Source organism: Neofelis nebulosa, chromosome 4 (assembly GCF_028018385.1).
Source record: "Neofelis nebulosa isolate mNeoNeb1 chromosome 4, mNeoNeb1.pri, whole genome shotgun sequence".
Classification (NCBI taxonomy): domain Eukaryota; kingdom Metazoa; phylum Chordata; class Mammalia; order Carnivora; family Felidae; genus Neofelis; species Neofelis nebulosa.
The window spans coordinates 99,967,647-99,990,615 of record NC_080785.1 but is presented as its reverse complement, the minus strand read 5'-3'; the positions used below and the strand labels follow the sequence as shown (position 1 = coordinate 99,990,615).

Sequence of the window (22,969 nt, the reverse complement as noted above, 5' to 3'; positions counted from 1 at the left end):
CATTCTAAATGTTCACTTTCATGTCTTTTTTTCCCTTCAGGCTGTAGTTGGTATAATTCCCTCTCAGGGCTTCTCCGATAGAGAAGACTTGGGTCCTCCATTCTGCTATGTCTCCCAAAAGGATAGAAACTCACAATCGCTGGCTGTCCACCAAGGGCCAGGCTCAGGACTAGTTGCTTTGCACATGAGGAACTCTCCCCATGAGTCTGTGGTGCAGGAGTTAACACTCAGTATGCTTTGCAGGCATAAAGAAGCTTGCTCACGTTCACGCAATTGGCACAGGATTCCAGCCTATCGTTATTTCTGCCCCTGAAGCACGTGTCCATTTTGCTCTACCAAGTTATCTTTGAAGTGGCTTTTTTATTTTATTTTTTTTAATTTTTATTTTATTTTATTTTTTTTTATTTTTTTTTATTTTTGGGACAGAGAGAGACAGAGCATGAACGGGGGAGGGGCAGAGAGAGAGGGAGACACAGAATCGGAAACAGGCTCCAGGCTCCGAGCCATCGGCCCAGAGCCTGACGCGGGGCTCGAACTCACGGACCGCGAGATCGTGACCTGGCTGAAGTCGGCCGCTTAACCGACTGCGCCACCCAGGCGCCCCTGAAGTGGCTTTTTTAAAGGTGCCTGGGATTATAGTATGGATGCTCTCTAGAAGCTCTGTAAAGTGTTGCCCCTCTTTGGTACTTTCCCCCAAATAGCTTAAATGTTATTTCCAGTGTTCTCCGTTAGTTTATGGGGCAAGACTTTGAAATGTGCCACAAGATTATTTGCACGTCTTTACTTTCGGTACCACTGAACTTTCATCATCTTCTCTGGATCCTCACCAGTCGGTGAAGGCACTGCATCCCTTTAGACAGCAGTTGGCTGAAAGAGGGGCCACCATGGAATGTGGCCGAGCCCACTTTAAGGGAGGCCCAGGAGGATCCAACGGACAATCCTATTGGGGTGTCCTTGTGAACACCATTGGCCTCTGTTTGCTGTGGGTTGATGCAAACTTTTGCTCCTGTCCCAGGGCAGAGCCAGAGAAAGAGAAGCTGGAGAGGCTTAGCAGGAGGTTAGGGGAACCAAGTCAAAGCAAAAGAAAACCGACTGCCTCAAAAATCTAGAGAATTTAGTTATCCTACGGTGGGGAGGGACAGGAGGCAAATGTAATACTCCCCCATCTTACATCTAACCCACAGGATATATACCAAACAAAGCAAACATGGGCCTTTTTTTTTTTTAATTTTTTTTTTAACGTTTATTTATTTTTGAGACAGAGAGAGACAAAGCATGAACGGGGCAGGGTCAGAGAGAGGGAGACACAGAATCCGAAACAGGCTCCAGGCTCTGAGCTGTCAGCACAGAGCCTGACACGGGGCTCGAACTCACAGACCGCGAGATCATGACCTGAGCCGAAGTCGGCCGCCCAACCGACTGAGCCACCCAGGCGCCCCAAACGTGGGCCTTTTAAAAAATGTGTTTAGACACAATGAGTTTCCCAGTGGCATAACACTGTATACACTTCAATTACCCCCAGCTGACTTCCCTCCTTTACTCTGGCACACCCTAAATGAGAGATGATGTATTAATAAATAAAGTGCAGTAGCAAATCGCACACATTGAAGATATACGTATCGAGCAAAATTACCTCTCATTTTCAATGGCTTACAAATTAACGTGAAGTCCAATTAACATATACCGTCAGCTCTCATTGGCATAACCGCAAGAAATATGTTTGCGAAGGCTCTTGACTTAGAACCTCCAGCTCCCTCACGTATTGCGTTGAAAAGAAAATCTTTTTTGCGGAGTCTGCTTCCTTAATTCGTGTTTTACTCATTCAGGGCATTCCGATAAATCTCACAAAACAAGGTTGAAATGTGAATTTCAGCAATGTTTACAACCCAGAGTAAGGGGGATTTTGAAGATAATAGGTGTGCTTTGGGGGAGAAGTCGTTTTCACTGAAAAGGACCTCCAGGTCCCCTGAAACCGGAGGAAATCTGCTGTGGTGGGGTAGAGGAGGGGTGGACAATAAAGTAAACCCTGAAAAGTTTACAAAACACGAGGCTCTGTTTACCTCTTGCTCTGCTTCTCTCCTGCTCTCTTCTCCCTCCATTTTGGGGGAAGTTTTGTTTGTTTTGTTTTGTTTTTTTGCGATTTTTTTCTCCAGGGTTACTGAGATATAATTGGCGTAAAGCATGGTGGCCCGACTTACAATACTGTGACGTGATACCGCAGTAAGGTTCACTAGTGTCTTCGCCTCATATAGATTCAATAAGAAAAGCAAAAAAGAAAAGTTGCTCCCTGCCTAAGAACTCTTGGGATCTACTCTCTTAACTTTCTTGTATACCATACCACAGTGTCAACTCCTTTTCTCTATCCCCCTGCCCCCCATTATTTTGTTCCTGCCTTTGATTCTTGTTTCTACTGGACTCTTATCTTTTCTGATATCAGACATCACAGCTGTCACAGTTCATGGGTGACACACTTAAGAACTTGTCATTTGCTTTTCCTGAAGCCCAGTCTGCCCAGAATTCGCAAGCAATCCCATCAGGGCAGGGTGATTCCTGGGTGATGGAGAGCCCCTGAAGGAAAGGAGGAGCCGGTAAGGGAAGTGATTATAAGGCCAGTTTCAACAGTGAGCTAAGGGCAAGTCAGTTCTGTGACAGGACAGCCCGATGGAGCTGAACGTGTCCTTTGAAGTGCTCATACTCTTGTAAATGGTCCCACACACCCAATACTGGCTACCCTTCTTCCCCTACTGAGATCAGGCACTGAGATCCAGAACATACACGCGGCAGCCTCTGGTTTAAGCTGCTGGTGGTGGCTTAGTTAACTGGTACAGTTTCAAAAATGTAGGGGCACCTACCTTTCATTCTTAAGGTTCAGTGTATGCCTTCCTGAAGGAGTTTAAAATGTAGTGGAATCCTTTTCCCCAATTCTTTTTTTTTTTTTAATGTTTATGTATTTTGAGAGAGAGCGAGAGCCTGCAAGAGTTCATGCCAGCAAGGGAGAGGCAGAGAGAGAGAGAGAGGGAGAGAGAGAATCCCAAGCAGGCTCCTTGCTGTCAGCACAGGGCCTGATGCAGGGCTCAATCCCATGAACTGTGAGATCATGACCTGAGCCGAAATCAAGAGTCAGATGCTTAACCGACTGAGCCACCCAGGTGCCCTCTTTTCCCCAATTCTTTTTTTTTTTTTATTTTTTTTTTAATGTTTATTCATTTTTGAAAGACAGAGACAGAGCGCAAGCAGGGGTGGGGCAGAGAGAGAGGGGGACACAGAATCTGAAGCAGGCTCCAGGCTCCAAGCTGTCAGCACAGAGCCCAACACGGAGCTCAAACTCACGGACTGTGAGATCCTGAGCTGAAGTTGGACGCTCAACCAACTGAGCCACCCAGGTGCCCTCTTTTCCCCAATTCTTTTTGTTTTTTTTTAAATTTTTTTAATGTTTATTCATTTTTGAAAGACAGAGAGAGACACAGCACAAGCAGGGGTGGGGCAGAGAGAGAGGGGAAAACAGAATCTGAAGCAGGCTCCAGGCTCTGAGCTGTCAGCACAGAGCCCGACGCAGGGCTCGAACTCATGAACTGCGAGATCATGACCTGAGCCGAAGTCGGATGCTCAACCGACTGAGCCACCCAGGCGCCCCTCTTTGCCCCAATTCTTAACCTAAAATAGTTCACAGCTGAAGGAGAAAAGTGAAAAGGAAGGCATCAAACATCATTTTGGCAACCGGGACAAAATAATAGACTTTCAAGGTCCCAAAGCCTCAGAGGCACCCTGCCATGTGACTCAGCCTCAGGGTCTCCGAACTGAACGTGGGCTCTGCCTGCCGGTCTGTGCGCGTGGCTGGTGTGTCCAGTCCAGACACTGTTGTGGACTACCACACATTCTTTCTGCAAGTCACAGTGCACCTTTGAGATTCCAAGATAAACAGCTCAGAACAAAGCTCGCTTCAACTTCTGTGCACACCAAGCAGGACACACGACCAAACAGCGTGTCCATTGTTTTTGGGGGCAGGGCGGAAGCGATGACCTAGTTCTGTTGCACTATCGGATTTGAATAGGATCGGGGACCTGGCAGGGCTCCAGGCTCTGTGTGGCCCGACACCCACGCCCGAGCTCCGTTTCCCGATCCCCCCGGTCCAGGTCAGCTCCTCGCGGCCCCACAACAGATGGGCAGCTCAAACTGCTCTGCTCTGCAGATTTTTCTCCCCTCGAAAATGAATACAACATGTTTCCAAATCTCAACCAGATCTTGAGAAAATAGGAACGGCCAGAGGACTTCTTTGGAGTTATGGTTGTACAGTTTCCCAGACTTGGGGGAGAGACGTGATTTGTGCTTTTCTGGCAATCGCGTGGCCTCTTAATTTTTCCATAGACTTCCCAGTTTAAGTTTAGGGAAGGCAATGGAAAAAGAATGAAACATTTATATATGTGCTGTGTGTGTCACGAGGTCTCCGAGCTTTCTGGTAGCCTGTTAACCAGAGCGCTCAACAAGGCATCACAGGAGACCACAGGGTGCAGCGTGTGGGGTGAGGAGGGGGCTCGTGGAGGGTGCCTCCCTTGTGAGGAGACCCTTCTGTGGACCCAGCTCTGACACAAGGCGTCTCCATTCACCTCCCTGGGCCTCAGTTTCCCTTTCAGGCAAGTAACAGCCTCAGAAGAAATGGGACTTGCAGGACCCTCCAGTTCTAAGTTTTATAAACAGCCCTTCTCCAAGATTAAACGATGTTTGAATGTGCATAAGTGTCAAATGTCTACCCTGCCCTTAAATGTTGTGATACGATGTTTATAATACAGAAGAAATACCAGCTCTCCCAGCTCTCCCTGCAAGGAGAGGGCCTAGGCCTGCAGGAAAGCATCCACACAGACGTTGGCAGGAATGTTAAAAGCTAAGGGAATTTTTGTTGCTGTTGTTAATGGGAGTGGCACGGTCTCTGATTTGCTTTGAATTTCTGCCTTTGTATGATTTCAGTGTAGTTCAGTCCTGACCGTTTTGAGGCACTTACGTGCCTAGACAGGTGTTTGGTACCACTGGAAGGACAAAAGAGGAATAAATGTCCACCCTCGCACCAAGGCATTAACCCCACTTGCTGAGGCCTCAGGTACATGCAGGGGATATTGAGGCGACAAATGAACAGCGTTTGCCAACAAAATATGGCGCTAAATAGGCAAATGACGGGAGCTGAGAATGTAGTCCTTTCCTCAAAGAGCTTGATGGGGAGGGAGGACATTTTCAGAATCACACAAGTATTTAAGAGCAGATTATGATTAGTGCTCCTGAGCACTCAGAATCCCCTGGGGGGTTTGTTCAAACAGATTGCTGGGCGCATCTCCCGGCATCTCACACGGTAGGGTAGGCCTGGGTGGGGCCCAGGAATTTGTATCTCCAGCAAGTTCCCAGGCAGTGAAGAGCCTGCTCCCCCAAGGAAAAACTGCGAGATGCCAAGAGAGTTTGAGACTGGGGAGTCGGGAAGGCCCCTCGGAGGAGGAGTCAGAGAAGGAAAGAGGAGGTGGAAAGACATTCCAGGCAGAGGCCCTCTTGTGGGCGAGGGCCTGAGGGAGGTTGAGAGAGCCCAGAGCAGGAAGAAGGGGAAGGAGGGGGGGTGGGGGTTCCGGAGAAGGGGCTGACGTTCAAGGCCTGGGGCTGCCCAGGAACTGTGAGGCCGGAGAAAGGCTGAAGGCAAGAAACATGATGTGATCAGGTTTGAGTTTGGGAGTATGTGTATTGCCCTCCACCCCCAGCCCAGCGACCTGTGTCCTCGGTCTCTTCTGTCACCCCTGGCTCCTGTGATGTTCTCACCCAAGCATCCCCCTTCTTCTGGGGGCCAAGTCCACATTCCGCCCTCAGGAGTGGTGGGAATATATGAAAGAACTTTTGAGCTCTCTGTTGCAGGCCATGTGGTCCCTGTCACATCTGAATTAAAGGTGTTCAAAGGGAGGACAGAATTTATGGGTGCTATGAGACAGAAGAGAGGGTCCCATTGTGTGCGCAGTTGGAAATAAAACCTGCTTCTTGCACCCAAGAATAGAAGGGTTAAAATAAAGTCTGTAGTCACAGTTCTGTGTCCCAAAAGGCCTCTGCCGTGACAGCCAGTTAAATGAGGGAGGGGGCACTTTGCAGAACAGCACAGTTTCCCATCTTGAGACTGAGGCACGGCGGCAGCATCGACCCCCCCTCTCTTGAGAAATGAATCCTGGGCAGGGGCGCCTGGGTGGCTCAGTCAGTTAAGTGTCTGGCTCTCAGTTTCAGCTCAGGTTATGATCTCACAGTTTGTGGGTTCGAGCCCCACATCGGGCTCTGTGCTGACAGTGTGGAGGCTGCTTGGGATTCAGTCTCTCCCCCTGTCTCTCTCTGCCCCTCCCCGACATGCTCGCATGTGCGCGCGCGTTCCTCTCTCTCTCTCTCTCTCTCTCTCTCACACACACACACACACACACACACACACACACACACACACACACAAAAAAAAAAATACATAAAAACTTAAAACAACAACATCAACAAAAAACAAATGAATCCCGGGCAGCCAACAGAGTCTGCAGTCACTGTAACATAATGCCCTCTGTCCGGTTCAAAGCCACCCAGAAGGGCCTCTCTGGCTCTACTCCCAGGACCATGGTGGTGCGGTAGACCATTGTCCGCTGAGACCCGGCCTTGTTGAGAAGTGAGGTCTCTCGCTGGGGCCACTTGCGGGCTTGTGTGACCTCTGCTGGGAACTTTCGCCATCGTACCTCTGGACGCGTGTCTCCATTCAGCGAGAAAGGCATTACCAAGGCGTAGTGGCCCAGACACGGATTTCTGCAGCCCTGACAACATTTCAGGGTGCAGCAGCTTTGGCCTTCGGACAGAGGTCTTAAGAACAGAGACGTCAGCGGGTTCCGTTTTCATTCAGTGTGCTGTTGCCAAATGCTGCGCGGGTCTCTCTGTAGACGGAAAGCCTTGCTTCACACTCACAGGGTCCCGTCTTCCACTCATGGGTCCTTTCACAGCCTGATACGTATGCAGTAGACCTCGCGTGAATGTAAATGTCCATTGCACTGAATCTTTCATGGGCCGCCCCGTCCTCCGCAAGTACACACTTTGGAACTCAAAATCACGTTTGCGCTTTGCTTCTTTTTACCCGGAAAGGGCTCTGCCTGCCTCTCCCGTCAGTCACCATAGGGGGACCTTTCTAATGCTTTCCTCTCCTCTCCTTCATGCAGGAAGCTTACGTGATGGCCAGTGTGGACAATCCCCACGTGTGCCGCCTCCTGGGCATCTGCCTGACGTCCACGGTCCAGCTCATCACACAGCTCATGCCCTTCGGCTGCCTCCTGGACTATGTCCGCGAGCACAAGGACAACATTGGCTCCCAGTACCTGCTCAACTGGTGTGTGCAGATTGCGAAGGTAAGTCGACGTGGAAGCCCACCCAGACGGGTTGTGCACAGAGCAGGGCCCAGCTCCAAAAGTAGGGTAGAGATGCCCACTAAACAGGAGGTGCGGCTGCCTTAGCTCGCGGTGCCTGTCCCTCATGGCCTGGGAGGATGCGGTCATTCGTGGGAGCCCCGAAGAAAAACAACAAGGGGAAAAAAATAAAGACAGCTGGAAAATCGACAATTGGGTTCTCCATCCTGGGACAACTAAGTTTGCCGCAAGGGTACATGTGTGAGTGTGCGTGTGTACCCAGACACACAACATACGCTCTCCATTATTTTGGTTTCAGTTGAATTGATTGCCTTTGGCATCAAATCAGTGCCTGTCCCACTGCACGTTGAAAATCTAATGATATGACTACATTTAAACAATTTTCTCTTTATTAGATGGTTAGTATGATTTGATGGCCAATGCTCTCATTTCTCTCTGGTGTTCTTTGTGTTGACTATTACGGTCAAGATGTGGCTTCTGCCCAGTCGGGACTTGATAACAAGGCAAGCAGGGAGGCTGAGGCCGAGGCTGGGACTCAGATGGCAGTGTGGCTGTGACGACAAGGGCAGGTGCTGGGTGTGAGACCCGGCAGGTGAACAGGTGCTTCTGCTCCTTCACTGGGACTCCTCATGTGCCCACCCCTCCTCTGTTAACAGGCCTGATCCAGAGTGAGGGAGGGCGGATAATGCTTGGCCAGGTGGCCCTACCTGTGTGCTGAGGACAGAAGCAGAGCCATGTGCTGGGTATTTAAGTACCCATCTGGCCTCCAAAGGACTTGTACTTTAATCTCAAAACTCCCCCCCTTTTTTTTTAATGTTTATTTATTTTTGAGAGAGTGCGAGGTGGGGAGGGGCAGAGAGAAGGGGACAGAGGATCTGAAGCGCGCTCTGTGCTGACAGGCCGACAGCAGCGAGCTCATAGCGGGGCTCGGACTCACAAATGGCGAGATCATGACCCGAGCCGAAGTCGGTTACTGAACCGATGGAGTGGCCCAGGCTCCCCTCAGACCTCTCTCTCTTGATCCCAGCACTGCATCAGTTATTTGCAACCCAACTGGCCAAATTCTGTTTTTTCCTGGCAATGTTTTACTGGGTTGAATTTGGGGAGTTTGTGGGCAGGCCCCTTTCTGAGCATGTATGTCATTGACATTGTCTGTCTCCCCAGTGCGGCAGGGTGTGGAGGGGTGTGCTGGGGCCACAGAGTCAGAAAGCCTGTCTTCCACCAGATGTTGTTTGGTTCCTGCCTGCTCACATCACCCCGTGTCGTGGTGGTAGTCAGTCCTGTGGAATTACTCTGGCAGTTGTTCTGATCTTAATTCCTAGCAGGTGTGTGAGGTGACTGATAGGACAAATAAAACATGTCTGGGGCACTGGCCAGCCAGTGGATGCCCATAATACCACAGGACAGACTCTTGCTGAGAGCACTGGCACCAAGGGAAGGCAGGCTCCTTTCCTGAATCCAGGGTTCTGGGCCATGTTGGCCAAGTGGGAGGCCACCTCCCAGGATGACCAGAGAGCAGCACGTTGCTGTTTATTCCGGTGCCATCTATAGCTGCCGGAGGCTCCCAGCACCCTGGGAAGTCGGGGGGCTCTCCTCTTCTCACCATCTCTAGTCTCCTGGTGTTCCTGTCATTCTCCCAGCCGTACCCTGGCCACAGAGCAGAGGGGTTATTCGTGTTATTAGAGAACAGCCCTGGAAGTGGGGAGCCATGCCTCAGATGCTATGGTTTCATGAAAATGCTCATTATTTCTGTGACTGGTTTAGTTTCCTGAGGCTGCCACAAATTGTCACAGACTGGTGGCTTAGCACAACGGTAACTCACCCTGTCACAACTCTGCAGCTCAGCAGTCCAAAATCAAGGTGCCAGCTGGGCCATGCCCTGTCCGAAGGCTCTAGGGAAGAATCTGTCCTTGCCTTTCCTTTTTTGGTAGCTCTAGACATCCCCAGGCTCCTGGCTGTGTCCCTCCAACCTCTGCCTGAGTCTTCACATAGCCTCCTTCTCTGTGTCTCAGTCAAAATTGCCTTTTCCATTCTCTTAAAAGACACCTGTCACCCCTAAATCCAGGGTGATTTCATCCGAGACCTTTACCTGGTTACATCTCCAACACCCTGTATCCAAACAAACCAGGTCACTTTCTGAGGCTCCTGGTCAGCATGAAACTCAGGGACCCTATTCAGTCCGGAACAGTGGCTGATCTGGGGGAGGAGGTGGTTAGCCTCAAGTAGGTTTTACTGAATATAGAATTATTCCTAGAGGTCTGCTCATATGCTGACTCCTGAACCCAGAAATTCTCACTTAGCTTCCTTCCTCGATTATCTAAGGCAACAAACTGGGAGTATGGCCCTCCGTACCTTGCTTTATTTGCTTTATTTTCTTTTAAGCACATCTTGCTACCTGGGAAGGTGTGGCTTATGTACTTGTTCACTCGAGCGTGTGCCCACCTGCCCCATCTGGAAGGTGAGCCCTGGAAGAGTGGGTGTCCTGGCCGCATCGCCACCCGGGGCAGAGTGTCCAGATCTCTGTATACCTGCGGCCAGCTTCTCCTCCCAGATTCATGAGGCCCACTTCACCAGACGGTGCCAAAAGACTGAGCATTTCTTCTTCTCTAATTATCTCATGGCAACCACTAGCTCCACTAAAGTGACATTTCTTGTGATGGGACACATAGCCTCAGCAAGTTTTGTCCAATACAGAACTGTGTTTACAAGTCAGCGGACTGTAGATCCAAATCTCAGTGGTGGCATTTATTAGCCATGTGACCTCGGGCAAGTTGCTTGTCTTTTTGTGCCTAGTCTCTTTGGCTGTAAACGAGATTCTGCCATCGGTCCTCCCGGGTGGTGAGGACAACCCCATTTAGCCTCTGTGACGCATCTATCATGGTTCCCGCATGCATGTGGTGCTCACTGAATGCTCCCTCTCTCCGTTTCTTGCCCTGTATTTTGGCTAAGTTTTGTTGCATCAACAACTGAAATCTAAGCTGAAATGCTGTCTTCCTCGAGTTGTACATCCGCTTTCATTTAGTAGAGCATCTCCTGTTTCCGGATCTTCTCGCAGTCGTGAGTTGTTTTGTTTTTTTTTTTCCTCTCCCTCCTTTGCAACCTTACGTTTCAGTCTGCCTGACCCCTGGTGTCTACAAAGTTGGAAGTGTATTTTACCCTAAACACCAGCTTCTCCGACCAAAATGGAAAAAAAACACACAAACATAAATATGCTGGTAGCCACAGCAAGGAGGAATTCAGCTTTGCCTGGGCCCTGTCATAGGAGTTACCAGAGTCCCCGAGTTGAGTTTCCAGGGCCTGAGAGTTTTGCAGGATCGTTCTCTGTATAACGTTACTCACAATTTCAGCCTGTTAATTGAAATCCACTATTCTGTCTATTGTACTTTGTTTAGCTCTACTTCACATTAATGTTCTTCCAGGTGGTGGCTGTTAGCGGTCTGGGGTAGATTTGCTCTCTAATTCAGAAGAGAAATCTTTTCCCACTCTATTTGAATAGCTGTAGTGATGGAGTGCCTGTCCCGGAGGGAAAGGAAAATAATGGTTTCCTCAGTTGTGAAGAGAGAAATTTGCTCTTGGGTTAGTGACTTTTTATCTAAGTATGAAATGCTGTTTTTGAAACCACCCAGAAACACTTAGTGGCTGACCAGAAACTAAACTCGTGGCATTTTTAAAGTGGGATGCATTGACTTATAAACGTCCTGCATTGATTTACAAAGGCATGGACTCTCTTGGGAAGTTTTCTCAATATTGATGGAGAGCTGGCCACTGTTAGGCAAGTTTATTTTCCTGGCTGAACTGCTGAGAGGACAAATTATATCACCTGGGCAAAAGGAAAAGAAAAGAGAAGAAGGAAGGGACTCGGTCAGGATGGGACTGGGAGAGCAGAAGAGAGCCACAGCCCCTCACCGTACACGGTGAAAATGGATTCTATTCTCCGGTCTCAGGACCGCCACCTGTCCCCCGTCAGAAAGATCTTTCTTTCCTAAGCTCCTGGCTCATGAGGCCGGGTAGCTCCCACTTGCTGGGACTTAGCTGCTTCAGAAAGTGTATCCACTCTTTCTGGCCACATAAGGCAGCTAGTAAGTCCGAAAATATATCAGATGGCACAATAATGTTATAGTATGTTGTAATCTGAAAGATCCTATCATCCTATCATCCATCTCTTGGAAAATACCCCTCCGAGTATCCGTTGTCCCGCACATTATTGCAAAGTCCTGCAGGAAATCAAGCTCTCCGGACTGTGCTTAATCCGTCATTTTCCCAAACCTTTGGGACAAAAGAACTTTCTCATCACCTAACCCTGATTAAGATCTCACGGAGTTGAGTTTTCAGGGAATTGGCATACATCACGGATCCTCGGGATCAGGCCCCAGTGGGGTTTGAAGACAGAAGGCAGGAGGTAGCAGAGGCTCTCGGGAAGACATGGGCTGCAGGGCCATTCTCTGACCACAGCTCGATGGGCACCAAACCATGCTTAGGTCAGGCTGTGAGATACAGTTTAATGAGGATAAACTTAAAAAGTTACTTCAGGGGCGCCTGGGTGGCGCAGTCGGTTAAGCGTCCGACTTCGGCCAGGTCACGATCTCGCGGTCTGTGAGTTCGAGCCCCGCGTCGGGCTCTGGGCTGATGGCTCGGAGCCTGGAGCCTGCTTCCGATTCTGTGTCTCCCTCTCTCTCTGCCCCTCCCCCGTTCATGCTCTGTCTCTCTCTGTCCCAAAAATAAATTTAAAAAAAAAAAAAAAAGTTACTTCAAAGCTTTCATTTTAGAAGTACACGGGATTACTTGGTGTGGTGTAAGTTTATTTGAAGAAGCCCCAGGTGTTTTCATGGGCCACACATTTGTCAGAACCGTCACTGCCTGGGAGCCGCTAAAAGGGGGAGGAGACAAGATGGGCAGAGCCATTCACAGGTTATCAGGTCCAGGTGAGGAGAAAGAAGTGCTCGTTCTACCCTGATGTAGCCGGAACATTCCAGGCCACGTATGTTCGGTTCTGGGTGCCCCGTCATGAAACCCATGTTGACAAACTCTACTGTGGTCATAACAGATGAGCAGGGGTGTGAGAGAATGAAAATCATGCTGGCTGAAGAACTAGGAAAAGAGCTACAGTCCGTTAGTCTAACCAGGGTGTCGTGGCAAAGAGACACTCCATTCTCTGGAACTTCAGATGCACAGACTCCTGGTCCCGCCTGGGCTCTGGCCTTCCCACTCAGGTCAGCTCCCTCTACGCTCCAGGTCAGGATTCATCAAGGTGAGGTTCAAGGTGCAGCCCAAGGGTGCTGATTCACCACTGACCTCTGCTCCGTCCTCAGAAAGGACGACTTCCAGGAGCTGATTCCCCTGCAAAGCACCCTCCTCCGTAAACACCTAGGCAACAAGACAGATCAGCAACAGAGCCAAACAGTAGATCCAGTTACCAGAAATTTCAGTTATTTGGATTATTTTTTACTTATTCTCGAATGTTCCACAAAAGGTTACAGTTGCATTTAATCAACCTAAATGATCGCTTTGCAGGAAGTCATTAAAAAGCCAAAAGTTACTGTGCTATTAAAATATCAAAGCATCAAAATACCAACGTTTAGATATTTCACTTCGTCATTTCTTGGGCATGTATGTGCCAGTATTAGGAATTGTGTGAAATAGATATATAAATAAGATGAAATTTCTTATCTCCCCAGTTTATAAGCCAGTGAGGGAACCGGAGCCACACAGCTAGCAGTGTTGCAGGGAGTGAATGGTCAGAGCAGGAGAGCTGGGTGCACGGAGGACAGACTCCCGCAGGCTGCTATGAAGAACACACGGGGTCCGGCAAGGTGGGCTCAGTCTGTCAGCCAGGCACCAGGTGCTGTGAGGACAGTGGGGAGGGGACGGGGGGGATGGGCAGGGGATGGGCACACCACCAGCCTGTGGCTTAGCCTCGAGAGTTCTGTGCTGGAGACGTGAGTGAGAGGCCTGACCCGCCTGTTGGCAGTGAGCACACAGTGAGAGGTGGCCATCCCACAGTGTCAGGAATGCAGAGCAGCTCAGGGGCTGAGAGCTGGGCTGCTGTGGGAAGGGAAGGGCAGGGTGTGGAGCTAGAGAGGAGGAGGAGGCCCCGGCAGGGCCCCGTAAGCCCCAACAAGAAGACAGCTTCGGATGAAGAAAGCAAAGGGCGCCTCTCAGGAATTTGTTCACGATCAGACTTTTTGGGAAAGTGGAGGAGTCGCGGCCTAATTCAAGCTCACGGCAAAAGGGAGGGAGAAGTGTGGGTGGATTTGGCAGTTCGGGGGAGATGATGAAGGGCTTTCACTGGGCACCATCCTGAGTGTTCTACATGGATTAACTTATTTAACCATCTGAGGAGCCCAGTTTACATATGGGGAAACTGAGGCACAGGCATGTGTAAGTCACTTGCCGAGGTCTTGAGCTAGTTAAGTAGCAAAATCAGGATTGGGCCCCAGGCAGCCAGTCTCCCAAGTCCATACTGTTTTGTATTCTTCTCTCTTTTTTTTTTTTTTTTAATATATTTATTTAAAGTCAAGTTAGTTAACATAAAGTTTCAGTGATTCATCACTTACATATAACACCCAGTACTCATCCTTAACAGGTGCCCTCCTTAATGCCCATCATCCATTTAGCCCATCCCCCACGGACCTCCCTTCCAGCAACCCTCAGTTTGTTCTCTATAGTTAAGAGTCTTTTATGGTCTGCCTCCCTCTCTGTTTTTATTTTTCCTTCCCTTCCCCTATGTTCATCTGTTTTGTTTCTTAAATTTCACATATGAGTGAAATCATATGATACTTGTCTGACTTATTTCGCTCAGCATAATACGCTCTAGTTCCATCCACGTTGTTGCAAATGGCAAGATTTCACTCCTTTTGATGTCCGAGTAAAACTCCATTGTATATATAAACCACATCTTCTTTATCCATTCATCAGCTGTTGGATGTTTGGGCTCTTTCCATACTTTGGCTGTTGTTGATAGTGCTGCTATAAACATCGGGGTGCGTGTGCTCCTTCAAATCAGCATTTTTGTAGCCTTTGGATAAATACCTAGTAGTGCAACTGCTGGGTTGTAGACTAGTTCTATTTTTAATTTTTTGAGGAATTTCTGTTCTATTTTCCACAGTGATTGCACCAGTTTGCATTCCCACCAACAGTGCAAAGGGGTTCTTCTTTCTCTGCATCCTCGCCGACATCTGTGGTTGCCTGAGTTGTTAATTTTAGCCATTTTGACAGGTGTGAGGTGATATCTCATCGTGGTTTTCATTTTCCGTACTCTTGCACTTGCTGTCATGGCTCAGGGCAGAACCCACAGACCAGTGAGCCTGGCTGGTCTCCTGTCCCCTCACAGTAGGATGTTGGTGCCAAACGAGCCCTGTCTGGGATTGGAAATTCTGACACTTTCTACCTCTTCTGGGTAGGGGCTCAGTGGTAGGTGAAACATACTATTGAGTTTACTCTGCCAAAACCATCTGCCAACCTCTCTACTTCCTACTTTGTGCCATTTCCGTACTCACGAAGTCAGGGGTCAATGGACTCCCCATGGCTGTTTATGAAATAGAACAGAAATGGATCCCAGCCTCTCACTCTGGACTCCTCCCAAGAGTTGTAGGATGCTGCAGCCCTCGGGGAAAAGAGTCTGTAAATGTCAAACCCAACCACCCCCAGTCCTTTCTTCTTCCGTAGGTGGTATGCCAGAAAAATCCTTAATATCCGTGTGAAGCATATCCCTGGGCTTCTCTTGTGTGCATACAGGTTCCAAGCTGGCTCTTCAAATTCCCGTATAACCTTCGTATTTCAAAATTCATCCTAGCTGTCCTGTAGTAATTAACAAAAATAAATATGTTGATTTAAATTAAAGAGAGGATCTCTTCAGGAAATGAGCTCCCCAAAGAGGCCCTACTGAGCCCGTGCTGATACAGCTTCCTGTGGTTCTCTGTGTAGATGGGCTCTTATCACGTCTCTTATCTTTGCTGACTGGTTAAAATATAACTTTGCTGGGCACTGAGATGGTCTTTGAAACTGCCTCTATAGTGTGGGACAGAGACTTGATGAATAGAGTTTTATCTAAGTTCAAATGAGCCTAATCTTGCCACCCCCAAATCATCTCTGATTTAAACCCCTCTGTCTGATTAGCTGGTGCTCCAGAGGATGTAAACGGCTCTTTCCTCCCCATTCCCAAGGCTTCTCTAAAGACCGATGTTCTGAGAAAATGTCACAATTTATTAAAGTGGTTCTGGTCCTTTAAAGACTGGAGGGTCTTTTTGTTTGTTTATTTGGAGTTTCTTCGACATCTGAGGCAGCCTTTGGGCCAGCATGCGAGTATCAGTAGAAAATTAGGTCTGGGTCCCAATGGTGGTCTTAAGGACCCAGAGCACTTGGTCTGACCAGCCTCTAGACCCTCTGGGGCGGCTCTCAAGGTGGTCATGTGGGTGCCAGGACCCCAGCACCAGAGTGGCTTTCTTTGGAGGTGTATTTGAAATGCCTGGCACATCATCAGTGCTCACAACTGTCCACTGCTCTGATCATTCATTCATTCATTCATTTTCCAACAACTTTTGTGCAGATGTGTCCAGTGCACAGATTGTTAGGCATTCCAGTAGGCAGAATGAAAGGTCTGAGATGGTAGTTAGACGAAGCTGGAAATTCCCTCTAACGTCCCCCCTTGGGGGTCTTGTGAACTCAGAGCACAAATTTGAAATAAAGCGAGAGGGATAGGGCAAGGTTGACGGGCTCCCGTGTGTCAGGACTTAATGTGTGATCATTACTATATGAATCTGCAACAGCTACGTGATCCCTACCGCTGAGGAAATCTTCGGGAAAGGTCTGATGAGCACGCAAGCCATGCAGGGTGGAAGGAAAAAGAGAAAACAAGGGCAAGAGAGAAAAGGAAGGAGGGAGAACAAGTGAGCTAATACAGCTTGGAATGCACATGTTGCGCTAACCAGGCGAGAGGCCAAGCTCAATTAACCCTTTTGGAATGGGTAAGAGTACACCATGTTTAATAGAGGACTTACTCTTGTATAAGAGACAGGAGGACCAAGCAGGAACCAAAGGAGAAAAGGAAGCTGATGAATGGAGCCCCCTGTGAAGGGGTCGTGGGGAGAGGTGACAGGGCGTAGTAAGTCAGCCTTCTGTTTGGAAGTGTTTTTTCAGCTTCTGTTCCTTCCCTCTCACTCTCCACATGCCATTCCTAAATAATAATCCCTAATTTGGAAACGCTGTCCCAGGGAGAGCCTGCTGGTTTCCTCTTGAGTAGACGTGAGCCCTATTAACCTTATTATGCAGCACCTGAGAAATCTTAGAACGGGGGCACTTAAGTCAAACAGTATCTTAAACATTCAGGAACTTTCTAGATAGTACCACAGAGAAGAGAGACATGGGAATTAATCATTTTTTTCCCAAGGAAAGAAAAACATTGAAGCCCTCAAAAATAGCCTGCAAAGACTAATTACTGGTAGCATCTTCCTAAGATCCTACTTTCCTATGAGGGTTAGTTTTGCTCTAGAAAGAAAAAATTGGGGGCGCCTGGGTGGCTCAGTCGGTTAAGCGTCCAACTTCAGCTCAGGTCATGATCTCACAGTTCATGGGTTCGAGCCCCGCGTCGGGCTCTGTGCTGACAGCTCAGAGCCTGGAACCTGCTTCGGATTCTGTGTCTCCCTCTCTCTCTGTCCCTCCTCTGCTTACGCTCTGTCTCTCTCTCAAAAATAAATAAACATTAAAAAAAATAATAAGAAAAAAATTTTAATGCCACTTCACTAATAACATCCATGCAAAAGGAAGCAAAGAATTTGCCAGAAAATCTGGGAATCCATTCCTACCTACAGGTACTCCCTGCCATTGCCCCAACATGGAAGTCCCGCCATAGCTACGAAAAAGCTAGAGAGTAACACAGGGTCAGTGAAGCCCATTTGGTTCCATTTCATGCATTTCAATAAGCATTTCTGTGCCTGTCTTTACTGGGGACCTCATGAGTGTCGGCTGTAAAGGAGGTTGGAAGCCTGGCCCATTCTCCCGGCTGGTGAGAGAGAGGCACATTTGTGAGTAAGTGGGAGAGAATGTGGGACAAACAACATAAGATGTCTGCAGGACTTAATGGCTTCTCCCACCTGCCAGACTGGCCCTGCACAGAGGTGAGAGCTGTCACGCTCATGTCAACAGGTTGGAGCTTGGGAGGGTCCCAGGGAGCTTGGCTGAGCCAGGCAGGCATGGAGCAAGGAGGAGTAGCGGCCGGAAGTGACCTCACCTGCCAGCAGGAAGTGCGTGCGACAGACCCCAAGAAAGCTGTGGGCAAGGACAGGAGTTGAGGGGTAACACTTCTGGGAATTCAGGTGTCAGGCAATGTGCTGGGTGCTTCTCAAGTATTCTTTCTTTCTTTTGCTTTAGCAGTGACTCTGGTTACAACAGAATTAGGGCGGCAACCCAAAGAGGGGGTGCCAAGGAAGGGCCACCTTGTAAAAGCAGATGCAGTATCCACGTGATTGCAATGAAAAAAAAATCAAACTGGAAAAAGAAACAATCTTCTCCATTGGTAGCGAATCCCGTCAGGTTGTCCAGGGAAGCAGGAGGGGAGTGTGGCTTCACATCACCCAGAAGCAGGGCTCTGCCCCAGCCTGGTGAGCACCCTTACCTTCCCTGCTTCGTAGATCAGCTAAGCACAGGGAAGGGGACACCAGGCAGGCGGCGCAGTTGCCCGAGTCCAGACAGTCGTCCAGCCAAGTCTCAGCCCTACAGCAGACTTCTGGCTCTGTCACTATTTAGTAGGTAGTTACTGGGGCACATGGGTGGCTCAGTTGGTTGGGCGTCCAACTTCGGCTCAGTTTGTGGGTTCGAGCCCCATGCCGGGCTCCGTGCTGACAGCTCAGAGCCTGGAGCCTGCTTCGGATTCTGTGTCTCCCTCACTCGCTGCCCCTCCCCTGCTTGCACTCTGTCTCTCTCTCTCTCTCTCTCTCTCTAAAAATGAATTACCATTAAAAAAAAAAAAATTTAGTAGGTGGTTACTAGTGTTGAGGGTGCAAGTAACTGTGTCCTGCAGGGGAAGCACACAGATGGGTGCAAACACAAGTCCCTGACGCAGAAAGCTCAGAGCCTGTGTGAAGATGACCTCAAATCCCTGTGCGCAGACACCAGCTCTCCCCAGGGAAGCGCCTTGCCATCTTTGTATGAACCTAGGTCCGCGCTCTCCAGGGGAGTCGGCTAACCAGTGCGTTCCCTCACCGCACGGCCTCATGTTTCAGGGCATGAACTACCTGGAAGACCGGCGCTTGGTGCACCGTGACCTGGCAGCCAGGAATGTCCTGGTGAAGACGCCACAGCATGTCAAGATCACAGATTTTGGGCTGGCCAAACTGCTTGGCGCCGAGGAGAAAGAATACCATGCGGAAGGAGGCAAAGTAAGAAGCTGGCTGGTAGACCAGCAAGCATTTTCTTGCCAGCAAACTGACCCATGTAGGGGACCTTCTCAGAAGTTCTGGGTGAGGTCACAGCAGCTGCCCTGACACCTGGGTCGAGCCAGGGTCGTCTTCTGGCCGCGCAGGCTGGAGGCGCTGCTTTGAGAGCAGGATTTGCTGGCAGAGTGGGTATAGATGGTTCTATCACATCCAGAGGCCAAAGCCACGACCGCGAGCCAGCTCTGTCTTCAGGTGACCGTTGCCCAAGGTTAGGTTTCAGCCTCCTCCTCCAGGATATAGCACCCTTCAGAGGAGCATCTGGGAAGTGTTACAGCCAATTTGGTGGCACACAGCTCTTGAGGACATCTTAGAAATATGGAAAATTCCCCATGCTGTTCTAGAGCTCCCGAGGGTCTCCGTGACTCTTGTAGAGTTGGCTCCCTCCTCCCAGACAGGCTTGAGGGTCCTCCGGGGGGCTCTCTCCCAGCACTGAGGGGTGCAGGTCCCCCAGGATTTCCGAAGCAGCTGTACCCCTCTTAAGCTTCATTCTGGCCTCTATGGCTCCAAGCAGCTTCAAACACCCCTAAACGTGAGGTGGCTAGGACCACAGTACACGACCAGGGCCCCCAGCCCCCAGCAGGTGCACCCAGTTCACCAGAAGAGCCCACAGACCAAAGATCCTCAGCTGAGGCATTTATGAAACTGCATGTGGGGACAAACAGAATAGCCCTGTTTTCTACCAGGTATTAAACTTGCTCCTCCCGCTGGCGGGGGGAGCACTGCTCCTGGGGTACTGGGGTACAGTGGCCTGGCTCTCCCACATTTGTCACTTGTAATTTGTTCCAATGTGATCTAGTTTTTTTTCAACAGAGGGAAGCTAACAGTTTACCTTATTACTTTTTCTCTCATCCTTCCAAGGTGCCTATCAAGTGGATGGCTTTGGAATCAATTTTACACCGAATTTACACCCACCAAAGTGACGTCTGGAGCTATGGTGAGTCAAAATCTTGATGCTAATGAATGCGTACTGAGACTAAGCCGGCTTGTATCGTTTGTTGATTTACATTATATGCTCTGTCATCCAAATACTGTCTTTTGAGACAATGGCTGATAATAGTGTCCTCGTTGCTGTCTGTTATACTAAGGACATGACAAAGGAAATTGAGTCTATCTACCACACTGCCTGTCACTGGAGATATCAGTGAACTAGTCAAGAGGGGGGAAAGGGAGGGAGAGAGAGCTTGGACTTAGGAAATGCCTGTACCTGCGACATCGAACCAAACTTGACCTCTTGCCATGGATTTGAAGTGAACCAAAGGCAGATGACAAATGAGGTTTCATGGGGAAGAGTTTCCGGGTAGAGAAATGAGGTTTTGTGATGGACTAACTCAGTGGCTGTTGTTTCCTGCAGTGAATGGTGGTCTGTGTGTATCAGAGAGAATGACTTGACAAGAGTGCACTGTGAGGATGTGTCTGTGGGGAAAAAAATAATAATAGTAGGCAAGGGAAATAGTTACTGCTTGTGGCTCTAGTGAGGACATCTCATCGGGACTGACTCTCTGTTTCCCCCTCCAAATCTCCCCATGGCCCTGCACAGGCCTGTGCCTCTCCTCTCAAACACTCCTTTCCCATTCTTGCCTCATTGCCTTTGTACAAAGGACGTCCTGAGCCTACAAGGGCCTCACCATTTAAGAAAGTGTCACTAGCACATTTTCACTGACTGCTGTGCTAGGCACCCACACCTGTTCACAGTCAGCCCTCACAAGTCCAGCAATCTGCTGGAAGGCTGCCAAACAGCTCATCTAATATATTTATCCATGAATTATCCGTCTATTTCCACTATTAAAGCAATGGGGGCAAAGGGGAGGGGCCACCCCCCTCCGTAGAAATGGGTACTTGGGGAGAGAAATATTGAAACAAATTTCCATGAGTAATTTAGTTATTATCACAAAACCAAATCATTCAGGATATCATCTGTTTAGTGTTTTTTTTTTTTTTCATAGTACTGTTGACTTCCTAATATTCTAAATGTGCTTTAATTTCATGGATCTTTGTCTTCTGCTGAGAATGCAAGCTTTACAAAGACAGAGATCTTTGTGGGTGAACAAGTGAATTTTTACACGTGCCTGTGAGTGGGGCTGCCTGCCATGAATGAACCAGATGAGGAAATAAATCTCTTCTAATGCCTTGTTAGTTCAGTCATTTCCAAGATATGTCTACTCCCCAAGAGGGATAGGAGGAAATGCTTCTTTTCCTGATCCTGAATCCCGGCCAGAGGCATCCGTATTGTCACCTCCCTCCCTCAGTGACACCATAGCAAGAGTTGCCATGCGTCTTTTCTCTTCCTGTTCTACACACATTCATCTATTCTCCAGACAACAGACAAAAACTATTTTTAAACTAAAGCAGGCTTTTACTTCTCTGAGTATCATCCTTCTTTGGTTTTCCACGTAAGTTCCAAATAAGACCTGAGCCCCTAACCACGGTGGGTGAGATCACAATCACGACAGGTCTGGCTTGTCCAGGATCATGTGGCCGCGTTTCCGTTCTTGCCACTGGCATGAGCCAACTCACAGTCCGTGAGTTGATCCGCATTTGTTGAATCAATGAACACTCTCTACAGTTCTGTGACTTAATACCTTTGAATGATTACAACCAGTATCAGAGACTCAGCATCACTATGGCGGTCATGTGGTTTTCATTTCGGCGGAAGATGTGCTGTCAGCCATTAGGATCGATCTGCTGTCCCTGGCAGTACGCTGGAATTGTTAAACCGTAAGCCTGAAGTTTTAGTTTAGAAAACATATCCTGTTACCCCACTCTCTAGTCCCCACTCAAGACAAAATATTTTAATAAATTTGGAATGTGTGTGTTATGCTTAGGAGTTGAAAAGAGAATTTGTGCCATGTTTCAGGCCCACTCAAACCTTGACTTCCCAGAGGAATTGTGCACATTTAAATTTTAATGTTCCTTTATTTTTGAGAGAGAGAGTAAGGCAGAGGGACAGAGCACGAGTGGGGGAGGAGCAGAGAGAGAGGGAGACACAGAATCCGAAGTAGGCTCCAGGCTTCGAGCTGTCAGCACAGAGCCCGATGTGGGGCTCAAACTCACAAACCATGAGATCATGACCTGAGCCGAAGTCGGACACTTGGCCGACTGAGCCACCCAGGCACCCCTCGATGTGCATATTTAAACACAATGTCTAAACCTAGTTATAGGAGAATTCATTGACTTCATGGATCTGGAGATGAGATATTTTTTCATCCAGTCCATATTGACACTGGTGAGGAAGGACAGGAGAATCTACTTTCTTACCCCTGAACCATTACTTTACTCCATTTTTCACTCCTGCATGTTGCATATTTAGGTCATTCAGTTTGGTGATGGCCTCTGGATGATCCAAGCAGACCTGTGGTAATAGGTATCTAGAGGCCAGCTCTAAAGAAAGTCTGTCATCAGACCAATTGGATTATCAGGAAACTGCCAGGATCCTGTGTCTGTCCCTCTCCATGCAGTCGAGGACCTGGGCTCAGTCCCACCGGCCTCCTCTCTTAGTCTCCCCAGTGCTCCTTCGCTGTCCAGGTTTCTAGAGCAGAGAATTCCGTCAAGGGAGGAGGCACAGAGATGGAAGGATTGTCAGAACTCAGGGAGGGCCTGGAAAAACACCAATTCTAAAACTGCTTTGCTTTTTTTTTTTTTTTTTTACTCATGATGCTTGATGGCTTTTTGAAATAAACGATATGGTGTTTTTAGGTTTGTTAAAAAGATCATGGGGTTCTCTGGTTTCCAGTTTTTATTATCATTTTAAAACGTGCAGTGTATATAACCCTGTCTGTAGGTCTCCATCTTCCGTAGATCCAAGTCGTTTAGGGGAGATGTCTGAGTGTGTGACTCCTGCTTCCTTGCATAATAACATGTATGTCATTACGGTGCTTGTGTTGTCGTTGTTGCTATTACTGAAGTTTACCATTTATTGGCCACTTACTATTCGCCTGGCCTTGTCTGAACATTTCCGTTGTGTTATCTCATTTGATCTGCACAACTATCTTCTAAGACAGGTGCTGTTATTATCCCACTTTACCCAAAGGTAAAATGAGTCTTCCAGCACTCAAGCAAATGGCCCAAAGCCACAGGAACATGGGTTTTTAAATGTTAGAAACATGTAAATGATGACTAAAGACAAGGCCATGTGATTATTATCGA

At 48.5% G+C, this 22,969-nt stretch overlaps 1 protein-coding gene across 2 annotated transcripts in view; it reads left to right on the top strand.

The window, feature by feature from the left end:
• EGFR (epidermal growth factor receptor) overlaps window positions 1–22,969 on the top strand; it is a 212,608-nt gene that overhangs the window by 178,376 nt on the left and 11,263 nt on the right. For both annotated transcript variants that reach the window (XM_058725515.1, XM_058725517.1), the window contains exons 20-22: window positions 7,194–7,379; window positions 18,614–18,769; window positions 19,685–19,760. In XM_058725515.1, the coding sequence (XP_058581498.1) occupies window positions 7,194–7,379; window positions 18,614–18,769; window positions 19,685–19,760 (418 nt within the window). The remainder of the gene's footprint in view (window positions 1–7,193; window positions 7,380–18,613; window positions 18,770–19,684; window positions 19,761–22,969) is intronic.